General features: G+C 31.9%; 2 protein-coding genes across 13 annotated transcripts; both read right to left on the bottom strand.

Moving 5' to 3' along the window:
- LOC112754291 (calcium-dependent lipid-binding protein) lies at positions 1-6,296 on the bottom strand. Its single transcript, XM_025801891.3, has 12 exons — positions 6,002-6,296; positions 5,693-5,827; positions 4,961-5,062; positions 4,827-4,877; positions 4,028-4,148; positions 3,677-3,798; positions 3,482-3,580; positions 2,478-2,558; positions 2,297-2,382; positions 1,938-2,163; positions 1,407-1,571; positions 1-690 (listed from the first exon to the last, which is right to left on the bottom strand). Exons 2-12 carry the CDS (start codon positions 5,795-5,797, stop codon positions 271-273), a joined length of 1,578 nt encoding a protein of 525 aa, XP_025657676.1. The 5' UTR covers positions 5,798-5,827; positions 6,002-6,296; the 3' UTR covers positions 1-270.
- A 6,184-nt stretch (positions 6,297-12,480) lies between these two features.
- On the bottom strand, positions 12,481-19,550 carry LOC112754252 (probable phosphopantothenoylcysteine decarboxylase). Of its 12 annotated transcripts, XR_011874668.1 has the most exons (6): positions 19,382-19,550; positions 18,455-18,822; positions 16,777-17,954; positions 16,624-16,678; positions 13,874-15,157; positions 12,481-12,662 (listed from the first exon to the last, which is right to left on the bottom strand). XR_011874668.1 is itself a non-coding variant. In XM_072221499.1 (5 exons), exons 2-4 carry the CDS (start codon positions 18,800-18,802, stop codon positions 16,668-16,670), a joined length of 633 nt encoding a protein of 210 aa, XP_072077600.1. In that variant the 5' UTR covers positions 18,803-18,899; positions 19,382-19,523; the 3' UTR covers positions 12,481-12,662; positions 16,624-16,667. The 12 variants fall into 12 exon arrangements, 7 of the variants coding, with proteins under 7 accessions (XP_072077600.1, XP_025657626.1, XP_072077595.1 ...); XR_011874663.1 differs by lacking the exon at positions 16,624-16,678 and having other exon boundaries at positions 17,681-17,954; positions 19,382-19,545; XR_011874662.1 differs by lacking the exon at positions 16,624-16,678 and having other exon boundaries at positions 17,681-17,954; positions 18,455-18,899; positions 19,382-19,530.
- Positions 19,551-20,869: the final 1,319 nt, after the last annotated feature.

Here is a 20,869-nt window from a genome sequence, read left to right as displayed (position 1 = left end):
TTTCAATTCCCCTCTGAATCACTTTTGTTTTAGAATTAAATAAGGAATTTTACAATTTGTTCTTTTTTTCTTTTTATTACAAATCCATGTCAAACCACAATTTTACATACAAAGATGGTTCACCACCTGAACTAATTGACATTTATGCTATCATGTTTCAATCTAAAATTAACAAAACAACCTTAGAGAAGAACACTATGAAAGAAAAAAGGTAACATAGATAATATATAATAGATTACTCTCATTTACTCTTTCAATGCAAAAGTTACATTACAAAGGCTTCGCACCACCACCACTCTCCTGTCCATTATTCACCGGGGTCGACGAGCCGCTCCTTCGGGAACCACTATGGCCACCTGTGATTGTCCTCCCCATGAACTTCCCGGCTTTCGCAAAGCCGCTACCAACTGCTCCAAGACCACTACCAACAAACCCAGCTCCGGCACCAATACCACTTCCAACAAGTCCGGCTCCAGCGCCAAGACCGCTTCCAACAAGCCCTGCGCCGGCAACAACACCAGAACCAACAAAACCAACACCGGACCCTACTATCGACGCTGCTCCATCTAGTGCGTCCATCGTGCTTCCTATCACTCCCTCCGCCTTCAGTTTCTTCCTCGTTTCTAGTATCTCTTTCTCGGCTTCTAGTGCAGCCAATTGCTCTTCCTTGTTGAATTGGTGATAAAAGACCTGCAATTCCAACATGATTATATTTATCTTTCAATCAAGTAAGAGGCCAAATGGGATGGTAGGTGTTCAATAAATATGCCAATGATACTAAGATTTCAAAACCCAATAGGAAGACAAGAATCAGTAACCTTCTCTATTTTTAACAATCCATGAAACTTAAGCTGATAGGTTAAGGCATATAAATGAAGGAGTTCACATCTTAATGCATGATCTCATCCAATAACCCTTTGAGCTTTGGCTGTGTTTGCTAAGTTTCTTAGTAATAGAAACTTGGAAAAATTAACTAGGTACAAACACATTTCGCTTTTTAAGTTATTTATCTTATTTTCCAAACAGGTTTGTATCTATCAGTGTCTATAATTTTTCCCTATGACAATTATCAAATAATTTTTGACTTATTTTAAGTATAAGAATAGAGACAATTAGGATCCAACTTCAAACTAGATGGTAACAGAAATTCAGTGTCTATAATTTTTCCCTATGACAATTATCAAATAATTTTTGACTTATTTTAAGTATAAGAATAGAGACAATTAGGATCCAACTTCAAACTAGATGGTAACAGAAATTCTGTTACTACCACGGATCATCGCTCTTAAATGCGTAAATTGCTTTATAGAGAGTCTCATGAATTACTTTATAATGCAAGAACCTCTATATACCATGCAATAAAGCCCTCATCATAATGTTACAATCAAGTATATTTCCATATATACCTTTATAAACAAGGTTCCTCGATCCTTCTTGTCTTTAACCTTCAATGTATCGAGAGATGGCAACAGCCTCAATTCAAGATCCTTTTCAGTTTCTGCTTCCAGATCATTGAGGAGTAACTTTACTACTCCCAATCGCTTATCTTGTCCAATATCTTTATCAAAAACCTATTTCGAGAATCATGAACATGATATACATTAGCTCTATTAAATCAAATCAATGTATAGCTATAATAAGACAGAAGAACCTCTTGTTTTCAATAAAGGGCATTACTTCTCTGTCCAAGAGTAAGTGCCTTTTCAGGTTTTAGCACAAAAGTCAACAAAAAAATCAAAATCGAAAAATTGGAGGGGGGAAAAATGTATCATTATTGTTTCGACAAAACTGCCCTGCTTAATAAATTGTAAAAATGGCATAAAATTATAAACCTTCACCCCGAAAAAAAAAACAAAAGAGACATTTATTCTTGGACAGAAGGAGTAGTCAGCAGAAGCGAGAAGCATAAAATAAGGTAAGCATTAGCAGGGTAAAACCTCAAGAATAAGTGACTGTGTCTCCTTGTCTTCTACAATCACATCAAATGTCTGATTCCAAACAGGATTCAAGTTGTTGTCAACAACCTTGGTTTTAACCTTAAATAAGGGTCGAATATACAAAACGACATAAGGATCTGATTTTCCAATCATTTCCATATTCTTTAACTCGTTCGCTTTGACTATGGTGACTGTAAGCTTTCCCTGTGGTTTAAGCTCCAGTTCACTGCAAATAAACCAAAATCACTTATGTAGCATGAATATATTTGAACATTGATGGTATTCCTAGTTCAACACGTTTTGATCGAAACAAGAAGGAAAGAAAACCAAAGGCAAACTATCCTGAAGTTCATATTTACCTAGTATCAACAGGTATGCCGCCAAGGGGAACAACAATCCTATGAGGCCATTGGAGCATATCAGTAACAATTGACTTCACTGTATCCTATTAAGTGAAGTGTAAATTATAGGAGTATTAGAAGTGCTAGTTTCAAATCAGTACAAGGGAAAGACACAAGTGCATGAATAGACAAGACTCACATCAATCATATCTGAAATTCCGGGAATTGCTGTCAAACTTCCACCAACAGCTTTCAAAGTGTAATCAATTTTGGGTTCCGGCTGATCAAATGTTAGTTGAAAAGTCAGTAATTCTGAGACTGGAAAATTGAAAGTAGCTTACCTGCAACTATCTTCAGTTGGAAATAATTCACCAGTTTTAATCATGTACATGGAATAAGAAAATGATTAAAGAAACCTCAATTGTAGAGAAACTTGGATATTTTACAATAGGGTAAAATATATTTTTTGTCCCTGAAATTTGACAAAAGTTTCAAAAATACCCCTAAGTTTTATTTTGTTTCAATTTTATCCTAGAAGTTTTCAATTTGCATCAAACATACCCTTGACGGCTAATTTTTCAAAAAATTTAAGACCAATTCAACAACAATTTCATAAGAACAACCCTCAACATAAGCAAATCAAGCATAATTTTCATGCATTATTGTTAGATTGGTCTTAAATTTTTTGAAAATTTACCCGTTAAGGGTATATTTGATGCAAATCAAAAACTTCTGAGACAAAATTGAAACAAAATAAAACTTAGATGTATTTTTGAAACTTTTGCCAAACTTTAGGGACAAAAAGTATACTTTACCCTTTACAATATTACCCTCATGACATAAATTCTCTATTCTTTAATTATTTCCTTCCACCTCTTTCTCTCCCTTAATTATGGGGATATGATTGGAAAAAATAATTAATATTGCTAAGTTTTGCTTAGTAAGAAAGAATGGAACACCAAAACATGAAGCCACTATATCTATTATTTTTCTTCTAGAAACAAAATTTGTTATCCTTATCTTTTTCTAAAATTGTTATCCTTACTTGTTTTAGCTATTTTGAAATTCATAATCAATTTAGTATAAATAGGTAGCATTGTTCTCTATATCAAACACAACAATAAAAAATTCATCATTTTTTCTTTTCTTATTCTTTCACAGTTTTATTAATATCCTTTTATACAAATTTATGGCTTCATTTACCTCAGCAAGTAAGGCAACAACGACAGCAGAAATGCAAGGGATCTCTTCAGCAAGTTGGAATATAACTCGGATAATGGTGAAAACCTGTAAATCCTTCAACTGAAGCAAAAAAACAAACAAGTAAAAAGTTTTTCCCAATTGTAGAAGGATCATGATTACTCAACATCGAGAGATACACTGCGGAGTGAGTCTAACCTGTATAGGGATTGATGCAACAAGTGCAGCTTCAACAGCAAGAATAATACTGGGATCACCACCCCAACGGAAATCAATGTCCATTATGATTTGACCTTTGGTAAGACTTTGAACTCGAATACCTGCATGGGTGAAGGAATCAATGGTACATAAGTTACTGGCATACAATGATTTCACAGCATATGGATAATGAAACTTAAACTTGTTGGAATATTAATATGCCGAAAGGAAGAGAAAAGAGGGGTTTTTTTTGGGTGGGGGGTGAGGGGCAGTTTTGCATATGTCACATATATATCTTTAGTAACTTTAGAATAGAAAAGAATATGCCGAAGGATACTATAGTTTTGATACCTTCAATTTTCGGAGCAACATTTCCAAGTGACAACTTGCTGAACTTCAAAGAAGTAATTCCAGGAGGTCTGTAATCTTCTAGTAGTGGTTCAACAGATTCTCTGATAACCAAAGTTGCTGCCTACAAGTGAACGAAATCCACCATCAACGAGTCAGATTTACAATGAAACTACAGCAGAAGTAGAGTCTAAGACAAAGGGACATGGGATTCATGTCTAAGCCAAGGAAGGAAAACAATGTGTACAAAATCTGTACCTGTAACTTTTTATACATAAATTTGAGAGTGAAAATAAGGGGAGAAATGCAATTAGAGGGAGTAGTTCAGGAGAAATGGAAAAGGATGAACATATATTGAGGGTAATCCTGAAAATGGACCAACGGGGTAAATTGACCCCGAGGCTTTTCACATTAAGAGTATCATTCATAACCACTTAACATATTGATATTTAAGTTAAATGAACCATTAAATTTATAAACACAATGGATAGAATGATAATAATCCAAAGTGATAGTACATATTTTCTTGTACTGCTATTGCTTGAGACCAAAGCAAGAAAATACATCTGTAAGAAAACCGTTTCCTTCAAACAACATAGATTTGGAAGCAATATACTCAGCTACGAGAATAATCAGAACCTAATTTGATTAAGAACAAGAAATGTTCTCTAAAATAACATGCTCAACTACAGAAACGAGGGAAACGTCAAGTTCTAACCAAGAATAATCTTGTAAGAAACCAATGGATGGCATTGCAAAACAGTCCTCAACTATTATATAAATGCATAATCAGCTTACTCACATCTGCCACAAATGGCCAAAGTTTGGACAGCTCCTTGTTTAGCCATTTCACCTTTAAAAAGCAATGCAAAGAAGAGTCATACAAAGAGAACAATTATACCAGATGACAACAACAGTAGCAACGAGAAAATATACTTGCTCATATGCAGGAAAAGATATCCACTCCGGCAAACTATCGCCACAAAGTTTCTTCAGATCTTCTCTGTTAAGGGATCCAAGGATTTTAATATCAGCTGCCTGCAAGGCAAATAAATAGTCAATGTCAAAGACAAGAAAAATATGTATTCACAGATAACATACGACAGTTTTTCAAATAGAATATAAGGCCAAGACAATTTATATGATAATGTCATACAATTCATCACAATATGAACCCCCTCCCCCCTTTTTTTTGTTGGCTCGTCTGTTGAAGATTGACAACACGAACCATCCCACATTCTTCTACTTTAGTAGTTTAAATTAGGGTTGTTTTCAATCATCTAAAAATTCCCAAACATAACCTAAGGATAGGAACTCAGTTAGTAAGCAGATGAAGAATCTAATTAAGCTTCTTGAATAACCAGTTGCTTCAAGAAGCATAATCTGTATTCTCATCCAACCAATTTCTTTTTCAGGGTATTCAAAGTTCAAACTCAATATTGCTACTCTATATGATCCTTTCTCACAATGATTCCATACCTTCAATGAAACATATGATCCCCCAAATTTCACTCCAAATTTGACCAAGTCAAACACTGTTACATCTCACTAAACTCAACCATTTTCCCCCAACATTGCTCAGAACAGAGAATCCACATAATCTCCAACACTGTTCATCAGCAAAAACCAAAATCAACACAAATAGAACAGTGCCAATCAAAACCATACCTTTCCAATTCGCTTGGCGCTTCGGTACCTCATCATGCGCTCCCATGCTGCCATCAATGCTATGCCAAACAAGATACCCATGAAAATCCCAGAAATCAACCCCATTTTTTTCTCAGATTCCAAACACCACCTTCCCTGTCAGCACCGAAAAACACAAGTCCAAAAGGGTCAAAACCAGAAAAAAAAAAAAACCTACCCACATGAAAAAATCACAAATTTAAGACCAATCCATAGAGAAAGCATACAAGTCAAGCCAAAAAATTGAAACTTTATGTGAAATTTGAGGAAAGAATCTCAAAGAATCACTACCTTTGGAGGAAGAAATCCCAATTTTGGGTATGAAGTGAAATTCTGAAGAGAAGGACCAAAAGTTGCAAACAAAAGGGAAGAAAAAAACCCAAGTTTCTCTTTCAGTTTCCTGTTTATGCCAGAAACTGTAGGACTCTGTCTCTCTCTGTGTATTATTTTTTGCCCCAAAACTGTGAAAATAAGCCAAAAAAAAGAACTGTAAGAAAAAGAAAAGAAAATAATTTTCTTGTTTATAACGTCACTTTCAATGTTTATCTTCTCTTCCTCCACAAGAATCAGGATTTTACACAAAGCATTAAAAGCTTTTAAGCTTAGCTGTATATAGTTACATAAGCCAATAAGGACTCACTCACATCTCATTCAACGTTAGTCTTCAATTATCTTACAAGATCGCATTTTTTTCTGGGATTTTATTTGTTTAATACAACTATACAAGTGTCAATTACTCAATTGCAAGGTTAAATTGAAAATGGATTTATATTATTGTATTAATATTTCATTCTAATTACTAATAAATAAGGTAAATTTTGATTGTTTTAAGATTGAAAATATTAAGTATATATATTTTTTATTTTGAGAATTTATTCTTACGTTTTGCTATAATATTTATTTGAGTTTATCTTTATTCTTTACATAATTTTTATTACAATTAACAATAAAAAATGGAAACTTTTATTAAATAAAGTGGTTAAGTAAATAATTTATAATTAATTAATAGTTTTAAATTTTTTTATTAGAATGGAAATCAATAAAATAGCAATATTATAAACAAAAAAAATATAACATTATACTCAAGATTTACTATTGTAGTATTGTATGTAATTAAAATTGGTGTACAAAATGGAAAACAACTATTTTTTTCCATCAATAACCCTTTCATATTGAGAAATTATTTTGAATTTTACGATATATTTATAAATTAATATATTTAAATGAACTTTTAATTGATAGATTTACAAATGAAATGTTAAAATTATTTATTATTATGAAATACACAAAGTATTATCTAACCAAAATCTTTAAATTCTAGTTTGGATACATGACCACAAAAAATAATTGGGACATATGATTGGTATTTTGAATAGTTGAACAAATAGCATTCGAATAATTGAGCCGTTTAATATATATATATATATATATATATATATATATATATATATATATATATATATATATATTGTGGTTTTTATTTTTATTTTCTCAGATAATATTGTCGTTTAATTTTTTGTTATACACTTTTTAATAGATGATTAAAAATTATATAAAAAGTATTATATAATAAAAAATTACACTTTTAAAAACTTATTAAAAAAATAAAAAAATGATTTCATAGCTTATGAACAGATATGAATGTCATGTCAAAGCAAAGCAATTAATCCAGAAAATTACTCTACTAGTATTGTTGACCGTTTGGTCCGTTATAGTTTTGGATATATCGAAGCATGAAGGAAAAGTGATAGCTAAACTAATAGCTTTATGCCATTTGGAGTTTTGTCTCTTTAGGTATGTCCAAAGAGCAATCATGCCCAAGAAGCAAACCACATTTTTAGGGCATACCATGTGTTGTGTGTTCCTTCCTTGACTTTTTCAGTCATGTTTCAAGGAATTTTTGTAGACACATTTGGCTTTACCAAAAGTCTATTACTCTATTACATGTACTTACTAGTTTAGATAGTAAATGAAAATTGTAAATGTTAAGTTTAAATATAATGTCCATGTGGCCAATTACTTCACTACTAAGCTGGCGATTAGGTTTCTTTCTTCTTCTTCTTAATTTTCCTTTTTTTTTTATAACAAAATCAAAAGATATAGAACTTGTTTGGACTCTATTTAAACAAAAAATTTAATGATCTTTTTTAAAAAAAATTTATAAAAATAAAAGTAATTTTATATTTAGATATTTTATGTAATTTTTTATATATCTATCAATTATATATTTATATTTGAGTAAAATAAGATAAATGTATTTTTTTGTTAATTTATTATATGAAAAACATCTTTTTTTTTAAGAAAAAAAGATCTTTTAAAAAAAGATGTAAATGGTAACTTTTTAAAAAAATATTTTTTATTTTTTTAGTGCTTTATTTTTATTATTAAAAGTTTGTCAAATATATTAAAAAATAAAAAAATTATTATAAAAAAATATTTTATATGAATTTAATAACGCCTAAATAAGCATATAATATGAATAAAAAAATTTCAAAAAGTATATATATTTTTTATCAGTAAAAGCTCATAAAAATTCTGCAACAGGAACGTGAAGGTCAGTTTAAAACAACTAAATCATATAATTAACAAAACCATCATCTAAGCATAAATTAACCAAAATATATTACTAATGCATAAATAAATCATCAAGACATATATAATTTACCCTTCTTTAATATTTTAAAGTAGCATTGTTAATTATAATCAATATTACCTTTCAAAAAATATCAGATTTATTTAAATAACTTATTGTTATATATATTTTCATATTCAACCATAAAGGGGGTGTAGTTTTTTTGTTAGTCCTTTTCTTGTTCCCCCTTTCTTATGGTGGGATTAATATTTATTTATTATGTCATGTGGCGAATTGCTTCATTATTAAGATGATAAATCTTTTTCTTCCCTTTTTTTTTCCACCATATATGGATTTATTTTAAATAATTTATTGTGATACTTTCTTATTCGATAAAGGGGCCTACAACTTTTTTTCTTCTTTCAAATAATTTATTGTTTTTTCTTTGTGGTGTGTGGGGTTGGGAGAGGCATTAAGGCTTAAGCTAAAAAATATTGTGATATATGCTAGTTGGAAATAAATAATGAACAAATATCTATACTAAATTATTAGTATTTGGTAGATGGTGATTGGCAGAGAATTGAATGTGTGTAAATATCTTATTATTGGTTGACATGAGTTAATGAGGTCCCACTTTCCAGAATGTATGGATAAAAAGCACAGTTGAGGTAAAAATTAAAACTCATATGGTGTAATGGCTTTAAAGGATCCAAACAGAGGAAATTTTTGGAGGATTTTTGTAGGGCATCACATTTTTTTTCAAGTTATAGAGAATTATTAATCACAAAATTACACTTGAATAAAATATTTGTTTTTGTCAATTTGTTTACCACCATATTTGTCATTCCAGGTACGAATGACAAAAAAAATATATTTTTTATGACTAAAAAAATAATTTATATATGACGTAATACAATCAAAATTTTAGAGACAACATCATTTAGTTCACGTGTATTCTTGAAAAAATAATCACTGACTACTAGAAAAATTTAAATTGAATCGGTCTCAACAATAATAAATTTAAGAGTAAAGTATTGTTTTTGTTGGGATAAATCCTATTTGTGTCCCTAACGTTTAAATCATCCTATTTGTATCCCTAACGTTTGTAAAAGTGATTCAATGTTATACTATCGTCAATTATACATCATGAACGCTTTAGTTTGAGTTTTAAAAATCTGTTCTTGAAATTAGAATACAAATATTTGGGATAGAATCGATGATCCACTCCGAAAAATAGCTCATCAAAAGTTGAAACTAATTCCTACAACATTTACATAATTCACTTTTCTAGGGACATAATTGAATTTAAACACAAATAGTGGGTATAATATTAAAATCGAACACATCCAAGTGAGACTTAATTGAGAATGAATACATCAAAGTGAGAATAATTGAAAAATATAATCTGATTTGTTAGTATAATTGATAGTAGGATAACATTGAATCACTTTTATAAACGTTGGGGATACAAATATGACGATTTAAACGTTAAGGACACAAATAGGACTTATCCCAAACATTGGGGACAAAAACGATACTTTACTCTAAATTTAAATTCTTTATTCCAATATAATAGAAATCCTAAAAAAATAGCATCAAACTTTTTCAGTACAGCTAAATTTAAAACTAAACCTCCTAAAATAAAGCCTAACAACCCAATCTTCATTTGAGTCCCTGAGGCTTTTTAATTTGCCAAAGTTAACTTCTTTTTTATTTTATTTTAAAAAGGGAATGCTTTGTTTGTTTAATATCTTGATTCTTGAGGATGGGGTAAGCAAGCTTATTCACTTTCTAGTTCCTATTTGCATTGGAAAATCACAGAGGGATCTCTTTAGTTTTTGACTAGGGGATATTGGAAAGTGATGCAAATTCTAATTTATGAATTTATCCATGTATACAATAGAAACATATTAACTTTTTGGCGTGATGGGACAACATTATAACTATTATTACATGCAACTTAAAAAAAGTTTTTGGATGTTACTTGTTTTCCTCCTCATCCAATGCACCTCATCTTTCTTTGTTCTTTAAGAAACTCATTTTTATATGAAGAAAAAAGAAACTTGGATGCATGATTTCTAGAGTCCTTAGATTGTATATAATTTTTATACACTTCTTTTTTTTAATTCTTTTCTATTAAATCTAATTTTTTTATTTAAAATGTAATCACAAGCTCAAATAAATCTAGGAGAATAAGTTTGACATTCTGAATTTTATACTTATATATCAAATTATATACTACTATTTGGTATAAATACAAAAAGTAGGCAATCATTTTTACTGAATAATAGTACATATATTTTTCTAGAAAGTTTCCACACCAACAATGTATCATCATAAATTTCTAAATATAGTTTATAAAACAGAGTAGCAAACTTTTCAAAGATTTTTATTTAAAGATGTAAAAAAAAAAAAAATTCAATGATTTGCTGTGCCAACAGATTTAATATTATGTTAAGCTAATATTATTCATTGTTCACTTTTATACTCAACGAAAATTCAAGAAATTATATAATTGGTGGCAAACAGTGTCTGAATATAATTGTTGAGCTCCCATTAAGTGACTTCTTATCACATTTAGTTTGGATAGTTCAGAAACCAAGAAGTTTTTCACCTTTTTTTTTTTATCTTGAAATAATTTCTTAACTCTCAAGTCTCAAAGCTTTGAAGGGCTTTGTGTAATATTAGTTGTATCAGCCAAGGAGCATTAGTAGGGGTTTTTATATGAAGGAGATTCCTTATCAACTCAATACTCAAAAACCATTTATCATGAGCATTACTTACAACAATTTGCAGAATAGATTCATCAATTCTTCATACATGTCAGTTATTAGCTCAAATTTGTAATTGTATTTAAAGCAATTGTTATCTGAAGCATGCAAACGGCCTCATTTGCAAATAAATTTAGGGTTTAGATTTATCCAATGCATGCAAATGGCCACATTTGCAAAACAATTTTTTTTATTTTAGCTAATTTTTTTAAATATGAAAAAAAAAATTGTGTGTAATTTATTATAATAGCTAATTAGTGTGTTTTTCTTTGATATAATTTTTTTAATTTTAAATAAGAAATTGGACTCTCGAATTTGAAGAATAATAAAATTTATAGATCAGATTTCATAATGCACAAATGGAGAGTCTGATTTGTGTTAAAAAGGAATTTTTCAATCGTAAAGCAAATCAAAAGGTCTAATTTGTATATTTAAATTTTTTTAATACTAAAATACAAATCTTAGAATCAGATTTATATGTTTAAAATAAAATAAATCTAACTCTCAGATTTACATGTTTTAAAAAAAATTTAAGAGTTACAAATCTGACAGTTAAATTTTAAATTTGTGATCTTTATATATATAAAAAAATACCAAATCTTAACATTGTTGAAAAACACTATTAAAAACACAACACCAAAATTAGGAAGCGACGTATTTAACATGTACTAAGAAACATTCACAATCACTCATTTTCATTTATAATGATGTCGGTTTTAGTTTTCACTTTAGTTTTCTTTCATCTTTCTCAGCACTTTGCAAGTGATAATCTTAACTTGAACATCAAACTACCTCTTCACCACTATGTTCCTACCACCATTTTATAGTTGATTTACTTTGGATGCTTCTGGACCGTTGACGAGATAAGCTAAAATGATATGCAAAACTACCGATATAATCTTAAACCATTAATTTTCTTATCAACCGTTTAGATGCAACACTGAACCTGAATAGGTCCAAATCCTATGAGGGCAGCCCGGTGTACAAATGTCCTGTTAATGCAAAATTTGAGAAAGGACCGCACTAAAAGGTGTAATATAAACAGATAATTGCATTGGTAGTTAATTCTAGGCTTGAATGATCTTAAAGACAAAGCTCCCTTTCCACATATCCAAATGTAACATTCGAATTATTCAAATACTCTTATGGTGGATTTATGATATATATATATATAATTGAAAGGAAATATTAAACGAAAAGCCTGAAAATGAGTAAAATGAAATCGCGAATCAAAAATACTCTCATATCAATAAAAGAAAGATAAAGCGCGTTCGAAAAGTGATATAAAGTAAAGTATTAAAGAAGAATAAAAAAAAAGACAGGATATATATATATATATATATATATATATATATATATATATATATATATATATATATATATATATATATATATATATATATAGGAAAAAGACCCTCTAAAGTGACTATGTTAGTAAAGTGATAAAGTGATACTTTAATCACATTTGAATTTGTAACTTTTATTATTTGAATATAAAGTTTTTCAAAATAAATACAGAGTATTCTAAACAAAAGTAAATCAAAGACCCAAAGATCTTCACCATCTCTCAAATGAATCACAGCTCATTGCTAAGCACTAGGATCTACATCTGAAAAACAGAAGATATATACGAAATTAGAAATCCCGACTCATGGGTTTTCAGTACGATAAAAATGTCAAATAATACTGCATAAGGCAACACGAAATCACTAAGCAATCTTAAACTCCATACCGAGTCATATCCATCTTAAATTATCTCTAATCCATAAATTGACAACTATCATAAAAGGATTCTAATTCTAACTCAACATTCTTCATACTTTCACAACTCTCAAACAGAATAGAAACTAGCCCTCAGCGTCAATCGACACTAGTATGAGGTACCTATCAAATAAGCAAACACGATAAATGCAGACAAGGACTACACAAGCAAGTTAAAGTAAAGCAAATAGCATATAATCATATAATATATTCAATTAGGCAAACTAATACAATTAGACAAACTCAAACAAATAAAAAATATACAAATGATGTATATCTACCCTATAGCTGATGAATTTCATCTATCGGTTATCAAACCAACCTGACATGTCTAGTAGCGAACCCTAGACAGTCCCTAAGCGCACATCCCCAAGAGTCTATGCTTATATATAATCATGCAATCAATTTCATTTCATTGGGGAGATCCAGGGAGTTTAAGTGCCCGGTCACAACTTGGAGGCAAATCATTGCATCTACTCCGGAAGGCTCAAACCGAACCCGAAACAAGTGGATCAATGCCACTGCATCTACCCAAACAGATATATAACAATCAGAATCATGTTTAACAATAATTTCATTATCAATCTCATTAACAATCTCCTCTTCAATCTCTTCCTAATTCATACTCAGTCTTAATTAATCTCATTCATCATCATAATCAATTATCACATTCATCCTCTTCATACATCACTTCACACTTTGTTCCTCTCTTTCCAATTCATCAACTCATCTCTTTAATTCTCGTTTCTAACTCCTCTATCCTTAATTACATAGGCTCTAGACTCTTTTTCGGAGTTTATAAAGATTTAAAATGCTCAAGGAATGATTGAGAGCCTAAAAATTCACTTTTCTGAAAAGAAGGAGTGGTCGCGTACGCATGCATGCACATGTTTGTGTACATGGAACGTTTGGACAGTATGACTTGCTCGCGTACGCATGAGCGTTTTTGTGCCAAAGTCGTGTACGCAGCGCATGTTTGCGTAGGCATGGATGTTGGACAGAGGCCAACTCCCGCATCATATAATGCAATTAACATTTTACCACCAATTTCGCATTTACCTCTTATCAAAGTATCTGACTTGGCAGCATCATCCGTCGTTATAGCATACACACGACCTTGTTGCGCTCTCCCAGCATTCTGGTTGGCTTTTTCCAGATAGTTCCAAGACATGTGACCAGCTCCTCCACAACTACAACAAAGTCCCAATTCAGCTCTATATGGAGTGTTCGAGTGATAACTTCCACACCTCATACAAGTCAAATCATTCTGAGGTTGTCGCCCATATCTCCTTTGATGGTTGTTGTTGTTCCCTTGGAAAGTAGCTCGATCACGTTAAGATTGTTGAACATATTCTCCTCTCTTGAAGTTCCGACCCCTTGGAGCAAAGGATCTTGCACCTCCTCCTCGACCGTGGTGACCACCACGGTCAGTACTAGTAGTCGCATTCTTCCTAGAGCAATCCTCCACCACACGACTCTTATTCACTAATTCTACAAAGCTCTTAACCTCAAGAGGCGCCACAACTCGCATGATATCGTTCCTCAAACCATCCTGGTACTTCATACTCTTCCACTCCTCATATCCTTTAGGATCACCCAGAGGTCCCTGACAAACTCTTGAGAAACGACACAATTTCTCAAATTTGCTTGTATAAGCAGCCACAGTCATAGATCCTTGCCTCAATTGAAGCAGCTCCAACTCCTTAGCTTGTCTCACGAATTCAGGAAATACTTGTTGTAGAATTCCTCTTTGAAAACCTCCCAAGTGATCACATTATTCCCTTTTCCTTGTTGCAGAAGATGGTAAGTTCCTTGCCACCATTGTTGCGCTTCTCCAGCTAGTCCTTAGCTTGTCTCACGAATTCAGGAAATACTTGTTGTAGAATTCCTCTTTGAAAACCTCCCAAGTGATCACATTATTCCCTTTTCCTTGTTGCAGAAGATGGTAAGTTCCTTGCCACCATTGTTGCGCTTCTCCAGCTAGCTGATAAGCAGCAAGCTCCACCAATTGACCCTCAGGTACATGTTGCACTTGTAGTGCTTTCTCTATTGCTATAAACCAGTCGTCAGCTTCCATCGGGTTAGTTGATCCTCTAAAGACAGGGGGATTAACCTCCAGAAAAGTTGCTAATGTCATCGGACCTCCTTCAACTGAGTTTCCTCCAGATCCGTTATCATTTCCATTCATTCTTTCCATGGCTTGATTTGTAGTCGCCGCACTAGCTTGCATTGTGTTGACAAGGTTGGTCATCGCCGCCAAGAAGTCGGCTTGATTACGAGACGAAGCGGGTTCCTCATTTTCTCTCAGTTCTCGACCCTGTCCATGAGTTGCCATTTCGGGTCCTATCCACACAAACCAAGTGATATCAAGATGATCAGTCTCAATATCTCAAATTAATTACTTCAATTTCCCAAAAGCATACTCATGAACTTCATGCTAAACATATCAATTAGATATCTTAAATAGCATAGGTACAATTTCGAGTATACATTGAGGCATAAGTAATCTATCCTTCAGACTCACCAAGACAAACTGCTTTGATACCATAATGAACATCCTATTTATTCAAATCATTATGCTCGAGTCATAATTCAATGATAATAAGGTGGTACGACTCTTAAAGATATATATATATATATATATATATATATATATATATATATATATATATATATATATATATATATATATATAATTGAAAGGAAGTAGACTCACGTATATATATATAATTGAAAGGAAGTAGACTCACGAGGAGGAACTTGCGTCGCGTACGCATGAACGTTTTTGTGCCAAAATCGCATACGCAGCCTATGTTAGCATACGCATGGGTGTTGGACAGAGGCCAACTCTCGCGTACGTAAGCCATACCAGAACTTGAAAAAGCTTTTGTTATAAAAACCAGTTTTTCAGCCCAAATTTCAAACCTTTATATCTTTTTCCACAAAATTCATTTTTCAACCATTATTGAACCGTTAGAAAGATTGATAAATGAATTTTCATAAAAATCTAATTTTGTAAAATTTTCTACTTCGAGGACCGAGATACAGCCCACCAAAGTTGGCCGAAAATCAATATTAACCAAAAACAGCATTTACCAACTTTTCCAATTGTTTCACAAGGCAAAACAGTTTTTAAATGACCAAATGACCCCAAACCAACTCAATTCACACATTCTCAATTAACCAAAATGAAACCTATTTCATCTACACATTTCAACTCAATTTTATTCATTCAACACATCAAAACCTCATTTTCCACTATTCCATCAATCATTCCGATTTCCACGTATTCAACACCAAATTTTCCATTCAAACTTATGCATCATCACACAATTCAATCAACACTTACCATTCTTACATTTTTTCGGCCTCCGGCCCAATATTCATCTATCCAATATATATATAACTCATAAAAACATAATTCACCATCCAACATCAATTCCAACACCACATCAACTATGCATAATTACTCAAACTTCATCCAAATCATCAATTACAACATCTCAACTACACATCAATTCCAACCAAATATGCAATTCAAACCTAATCCTAGGAGCATCTAGCCTAAGATTTCATACTACATTATACGGTATTTAAATGAAACTTAAACCGTAACTCTTGGAAATCAAAACTAAGCTCTTCACTTGTGAATCTCCACTCCAAGGTTCACCCAAAAACTTCTCAAGCTAATTGCAAGTTCCCAATGTGTATCCAAAATCATCCAACACTCTAATATACACAATTTCATACATACATCAATCTAGGATTCATAAAATTTCATAAATCACAAAGGTTTGAAGATCTCTTACCTTAACCCACGGAAATGGTTGATGAAACTCACTAATAGCTCATATTAGAGCACTCCTAAACAACCAAAACCATAAGATTTCTCAATACACAAAGCTTAAATTCGAATTTATCATGAACTGCGAAAATGGGGTATGAGAACTCGAGATTCTTACCAATCTTTTTAAATAGAATTGTAGAAGATGAGAAGGGCTTCGCGTGGTCGCAAACAGTGCGACAATTGGAGCTCCAGAGAGAAAATTATGGTGGATTTAGTGTTTATGGAGCTAGGGTTTCACTCATTCTCCCCTCTCTTTCAATTTCAGCATGAACACTAATGAATGGTGTGGTGTTGTGTTGAATGGCCTTTAGTTAAGGCTTATATATGCTGGCTTGGACCCAACTTGGGCCTAGTTCACATATATGGCCGTTTGGCCCAACTTTAGACCAAAGCCTTTTTTTTTTGGTGACTAGACCAAAGCCTTTAAGATTAGCGTTTTAGTCTACGTTTTAAACATTTTTACCTTCTCAAACATGAATTTTAACTTTTTAACATTTTCACTCATAATTAATTTTTTCAATTGCAGTACCGGGTTGATCTCAGCCAGTAGCCCAGTACTGCCAGTCAAATTTTCAGTGCGCATTTTTATGAAGAAAAATGTTTTTCGACTCAAAAAAATCCTCTGAGTCCAAATATCATCTTTAAATTGTCAAATTTCGATTGCTAAATTTTTCAATCATTTTCAACCATGTTTAATTAATTACTTATTTAATTAAGATTTGACCAGGTTTTACACCAAACCCTATATTTTGCTAAAATTTTATTATTAATAAAGCTAGAAGAGCATACACACCTAGAGCTGTTACTGAAGAGATACAAAAGCATCCCTCTAGAAATTAGGAGAATGCTATAGCAATATTAATAGACACCATCTGCTATGATCAGATTAGACCTGAATGTAAGAGAAACATAATTCTAAAAAAGAATGCAAATAAAACCAAGATCAAGAGGCCAAGGCAAGTACTATAAAGGTCATTCACACTTGTATAATCATCAACATTCCTACACGTCACCATTACCTTGTTGAGCCTTTGACTCGTAAAATAGCCTCACAGTAGAGTAAATGGTAGCTGGTTCAGCCATTGCACCATTGCCATAATCACCACAAGCTAACCGCTTTGTAACCGGGGGGATGAGAGATATACCGAGCTCGTCAATGGCGATGAGATGTCGTTCCGTGAAAGGATTGTTCCACATGAAAGTGTTCATGGCTGGTGCAACAAAGAATGGCTTACTGTAGTCCCACGCTCGAACAATACATGTCAGTAGATTGTCACACAACCCTCCGGCAATCTAGAACAGCACATATAATCGCGAAATAAGAAAAAAATAAATAAAGCAATGATTGTTGATTGCTTATGCTGAAATTAGAAATATATTTGTAAACTAATAAGATGCATAGTAAAACAAAAGATCATGGTTACAGTCGGAGACTGTCCCGGGACAGAATATGAAGACTTTGAAAGCCACTAACTTGTTTGCAAAGAGATACACAAAGATAGGTGAAATGTTTCTGTCCCAGAACATGGTATCTCTGTATTTTCTATCCATCTAAAATATAGAGACAATGTGTACAGATTTTCTCCATCTATACTGTCCCAGTGCCTCTATGCTGAGACATTTACCAAACGAGGCCCATCCGCCCATGTGATGCATTGGAACACAGATAATATTGTGTAAACTTGCTAGAAACGTAGTTTAAAGTCAAAGACAAACTAGTTTTAAATTCCACGTACGATAAAATATGTTTTGGGTTTTGGGGCAAAATGTGCAACATGTATAAATCTAATTACCTTGCCAAGAGTGTTTGCTGATAATGGAGCGATGACCATGATATCAGCCCATTTGCGAAGCTCAATGTGAAGCACACTATCTCCTAGTTTCGTCCAACTTGACCATTCATTCTCGTCCGTATATAAAACTATATCCTTAGGAATTGCTTCTCTGTCAATAAAATGCAGTGACGCACTCGTTGCTACTGCTCTTACTTCTGCCCACTCAGAAAAACAATGACAAAGATTTGCAAATTTGACAGCAGCCACACTCCCACTAGCTGCGAGTAGAATCCGAGGCTTCCTTGATCCATTATCTACCGACATATTATCTCCTACTGAACTTACAGCTTCTGAGCGCGCCATCATCCAGAGATATCAACAACGATCTTGAATATCCATGATATAAACAAGATTTTTCATCTTTACTCATTAAAAACCTCCAGATTTGTAAACTAGAAAACTTCTGTTCATGCCACATCAATGCAAAAAAGGAGAAATTTCCTTTGTTGTTCAAAAACGCCACGATAATACAACTAATTCATATAGCATATATGTGACTATGGCCCTGAATTGTTAACATATAATCATATATCTCCAAATCCATATAAAAGCAACAAATCAGTGAACCCGTGATAACAATTTTCATTTAGAATAACGAAAAAGAAAGAAGCAGTGCCCCAATTCAAACCAGATTTGAGACAACATAGTATGAAAACCGGAAGGAGGTTAACTTGAACATATTGTCGAACACGTAGTGGGAATAAAAAAAAACCCATGATTTCTATTCTCAGGAAACGCGTAAACCCCAACAAAAGATCCAATTTTTACTCTCTAAAATTTAATGGGTCGTCCAAACAAATTAAAATTAACAATTTTTAAAAGAGTAACAGAATGCATGAGTATCAGACCCTAAAAGGAAAACGAGGAACAGGAAGTGGCACCAACCTGTGAAATCTTGTCACAGACACAAAATCCTAAGTACTCAGCTTGAACCTCAGACCGAAACCTCGAGCTCTTGCCTCATGCGCGTGTTTTGTGCTGTTGAGAAGAGACAATTTGAGACAACATAGAATAAACATAGTAAAAGTCGAAAACACAGAGCCTCTTATAAGTCATAACGACTCAACCTCTCTTTCGGTTTTGCTATTGACTCAGGTCCACATGGACATTCAGCTGAATGATACACAATAAATTTTACTTTGGTTTTGAATACGTTTTTAAAATATTTTACTTTTGATAAACAAAAAAAAAACTTACGATTTGGCCAAGAAGTAAACAATATATATTTAAGTTATTAACTATTTATTAACACAAATTTATCTTGATAAATTTTTTATCAAAAAATATCTTAATTAATTTATGTATATCAAAAAGAGTTAAAAAAAAATATTAAAAAGGAGTAATTTGTAGTTTGAGATAAAAATCATAAAGGCATTGTTATAGTTCTTTTATGATAATTTATAATTTATAGTTTCGTAAATTTTGTATGGAGGAGTTTTTCGTCTATAACTCTATCATTATATCCATTTTTTTTGAATTGAATAAAATATCGTTTTTGTCCCCGACGTTTGGGATAAGTGTTAAAGTTATTCCTAACGTTTCAATCATCTTATTTAAGTCTCTAACATTTCAAAACTGACTCAATGTTGTCCTGCCGTTAGGGATCCGTTAACAGAATTGACGGCAGGACAAAATTGAGACGATTTTGAAATGTTAGGGACTTAAATAGGACGAAAACGTTGTGGACAAAAATGATACATAGAAATAAATTTTAATTTTATCATTCAATAATATCAATTTTTTAATCACATCTAAGTAAATTACACTTAATCATATTACTTTCATTTTAAATAAATTAATTGTTTTTTATAATTTATTCTTAAAGATTTGTAGTTATCATGAAATGTTTGTAGAATGACTAGTATATAAACTTGCAGAAAAGAAAAAATAATATATATACAATAAAATATAAATTATACCTTTTGTCTCTAATGTATTAAAATTCTTTCAATTTTATAAAAAAATAATTTTTTTTAAAATGAAAGTAATGTGATTAAGTGTAATTTATTTAGATATAATTACAAAATAATTGAATACTATGTACAGTAAAAAATTAATATTATTAAAAGATAAAATTAAATTAAAATTTATTTTTATGTATTGTTTTTGTCCCTAACATTTTCATTTAAGTCCCCAACGTTTCAAAATCGTCTCAATTTTATCCCGCCGTCAATTTTGTTAACGGATCCCTAACAGTAGGACAACATGAGTCAATTTTAAAACGTTAGGGATTTAAATAGGACGATCAAAATGTTAGAGATAATTTTAGAACTTACCCTAAATGTTGGGGACAAAAACGATATTTTACTCTTCTAAATTTATATATATGCCTCCGCTTAAGCTAAAAGCCTGTTTGTGAGAGAAATATTTAAA

Source organism: Arachis hypogaea, chromosome 2, assembly GCF_003086295.3.
Source record: "Arachis hypogaea cultivar Tifrunner chromosome 2, arahy.Tifrunner.gnm2.J5K5, whole genome shotgun sequence".
In the NCBI taxonomy this organism is placed as follows: Eukaryota; Viridiplantae; Streptophyta; class Magnoliopsida; order Fabales; family Fabaceae; genus Arachis; species Arachis hypogaea.
The sequence above is the reverse complement of the archived record's forward strand: the minus strand, read 5'-3'. Positions and strand labels throughout refer to the sequence as shown.

Excerpts from the sequence above, each read along its gene's own strand:
- LOC112754252 (XM_072221492.1), bottom strand. The coding sequence starts at position 18,802 with ATGATGGCGCGCTCAGAAGCTGTAAGTTCAGTAGGAGATAATATGTCG. Across the intron at positions 17,955-18,454 it reads CAGCAAACACTCTTGGCAAG|ATTGCCGGAGGGTTGTGTGA; the intron begins GTAATTAGATTT and ends GTGCTGTTCTAG. Across the intron at positions 15,158-17,680 it reads CGAGTCAAAGGCTCAACAAG|GACCCGAAATGGCAACTCAT; the intron begins GTAATGGTGACG and ends TTGTGTGGATAG.
- LOC112754291 (XM_025801891.3), bottom strand. The coding sequence starts at position 5,797 with ATGGGGTTGATTTCTGGGATTTTCATGGGTATCTTGTTTGGCATAGCA. Across the intron at positions 4,878-4,960 it reads CTTTTCCTGCATATGAGCAA|GTGAAATGGCTAAACAAGGA; the intron begins GTATATTTTCTC and ends TGCTTTTTAAAG. Across the intron at positions 3,581-3,676 it reads TTGCATCAATCCCTATACAG|TTGAAGGATTTACAGGTTTT; the intron begins GTTAGACTCACT and ends TTTTTGCTTCAG.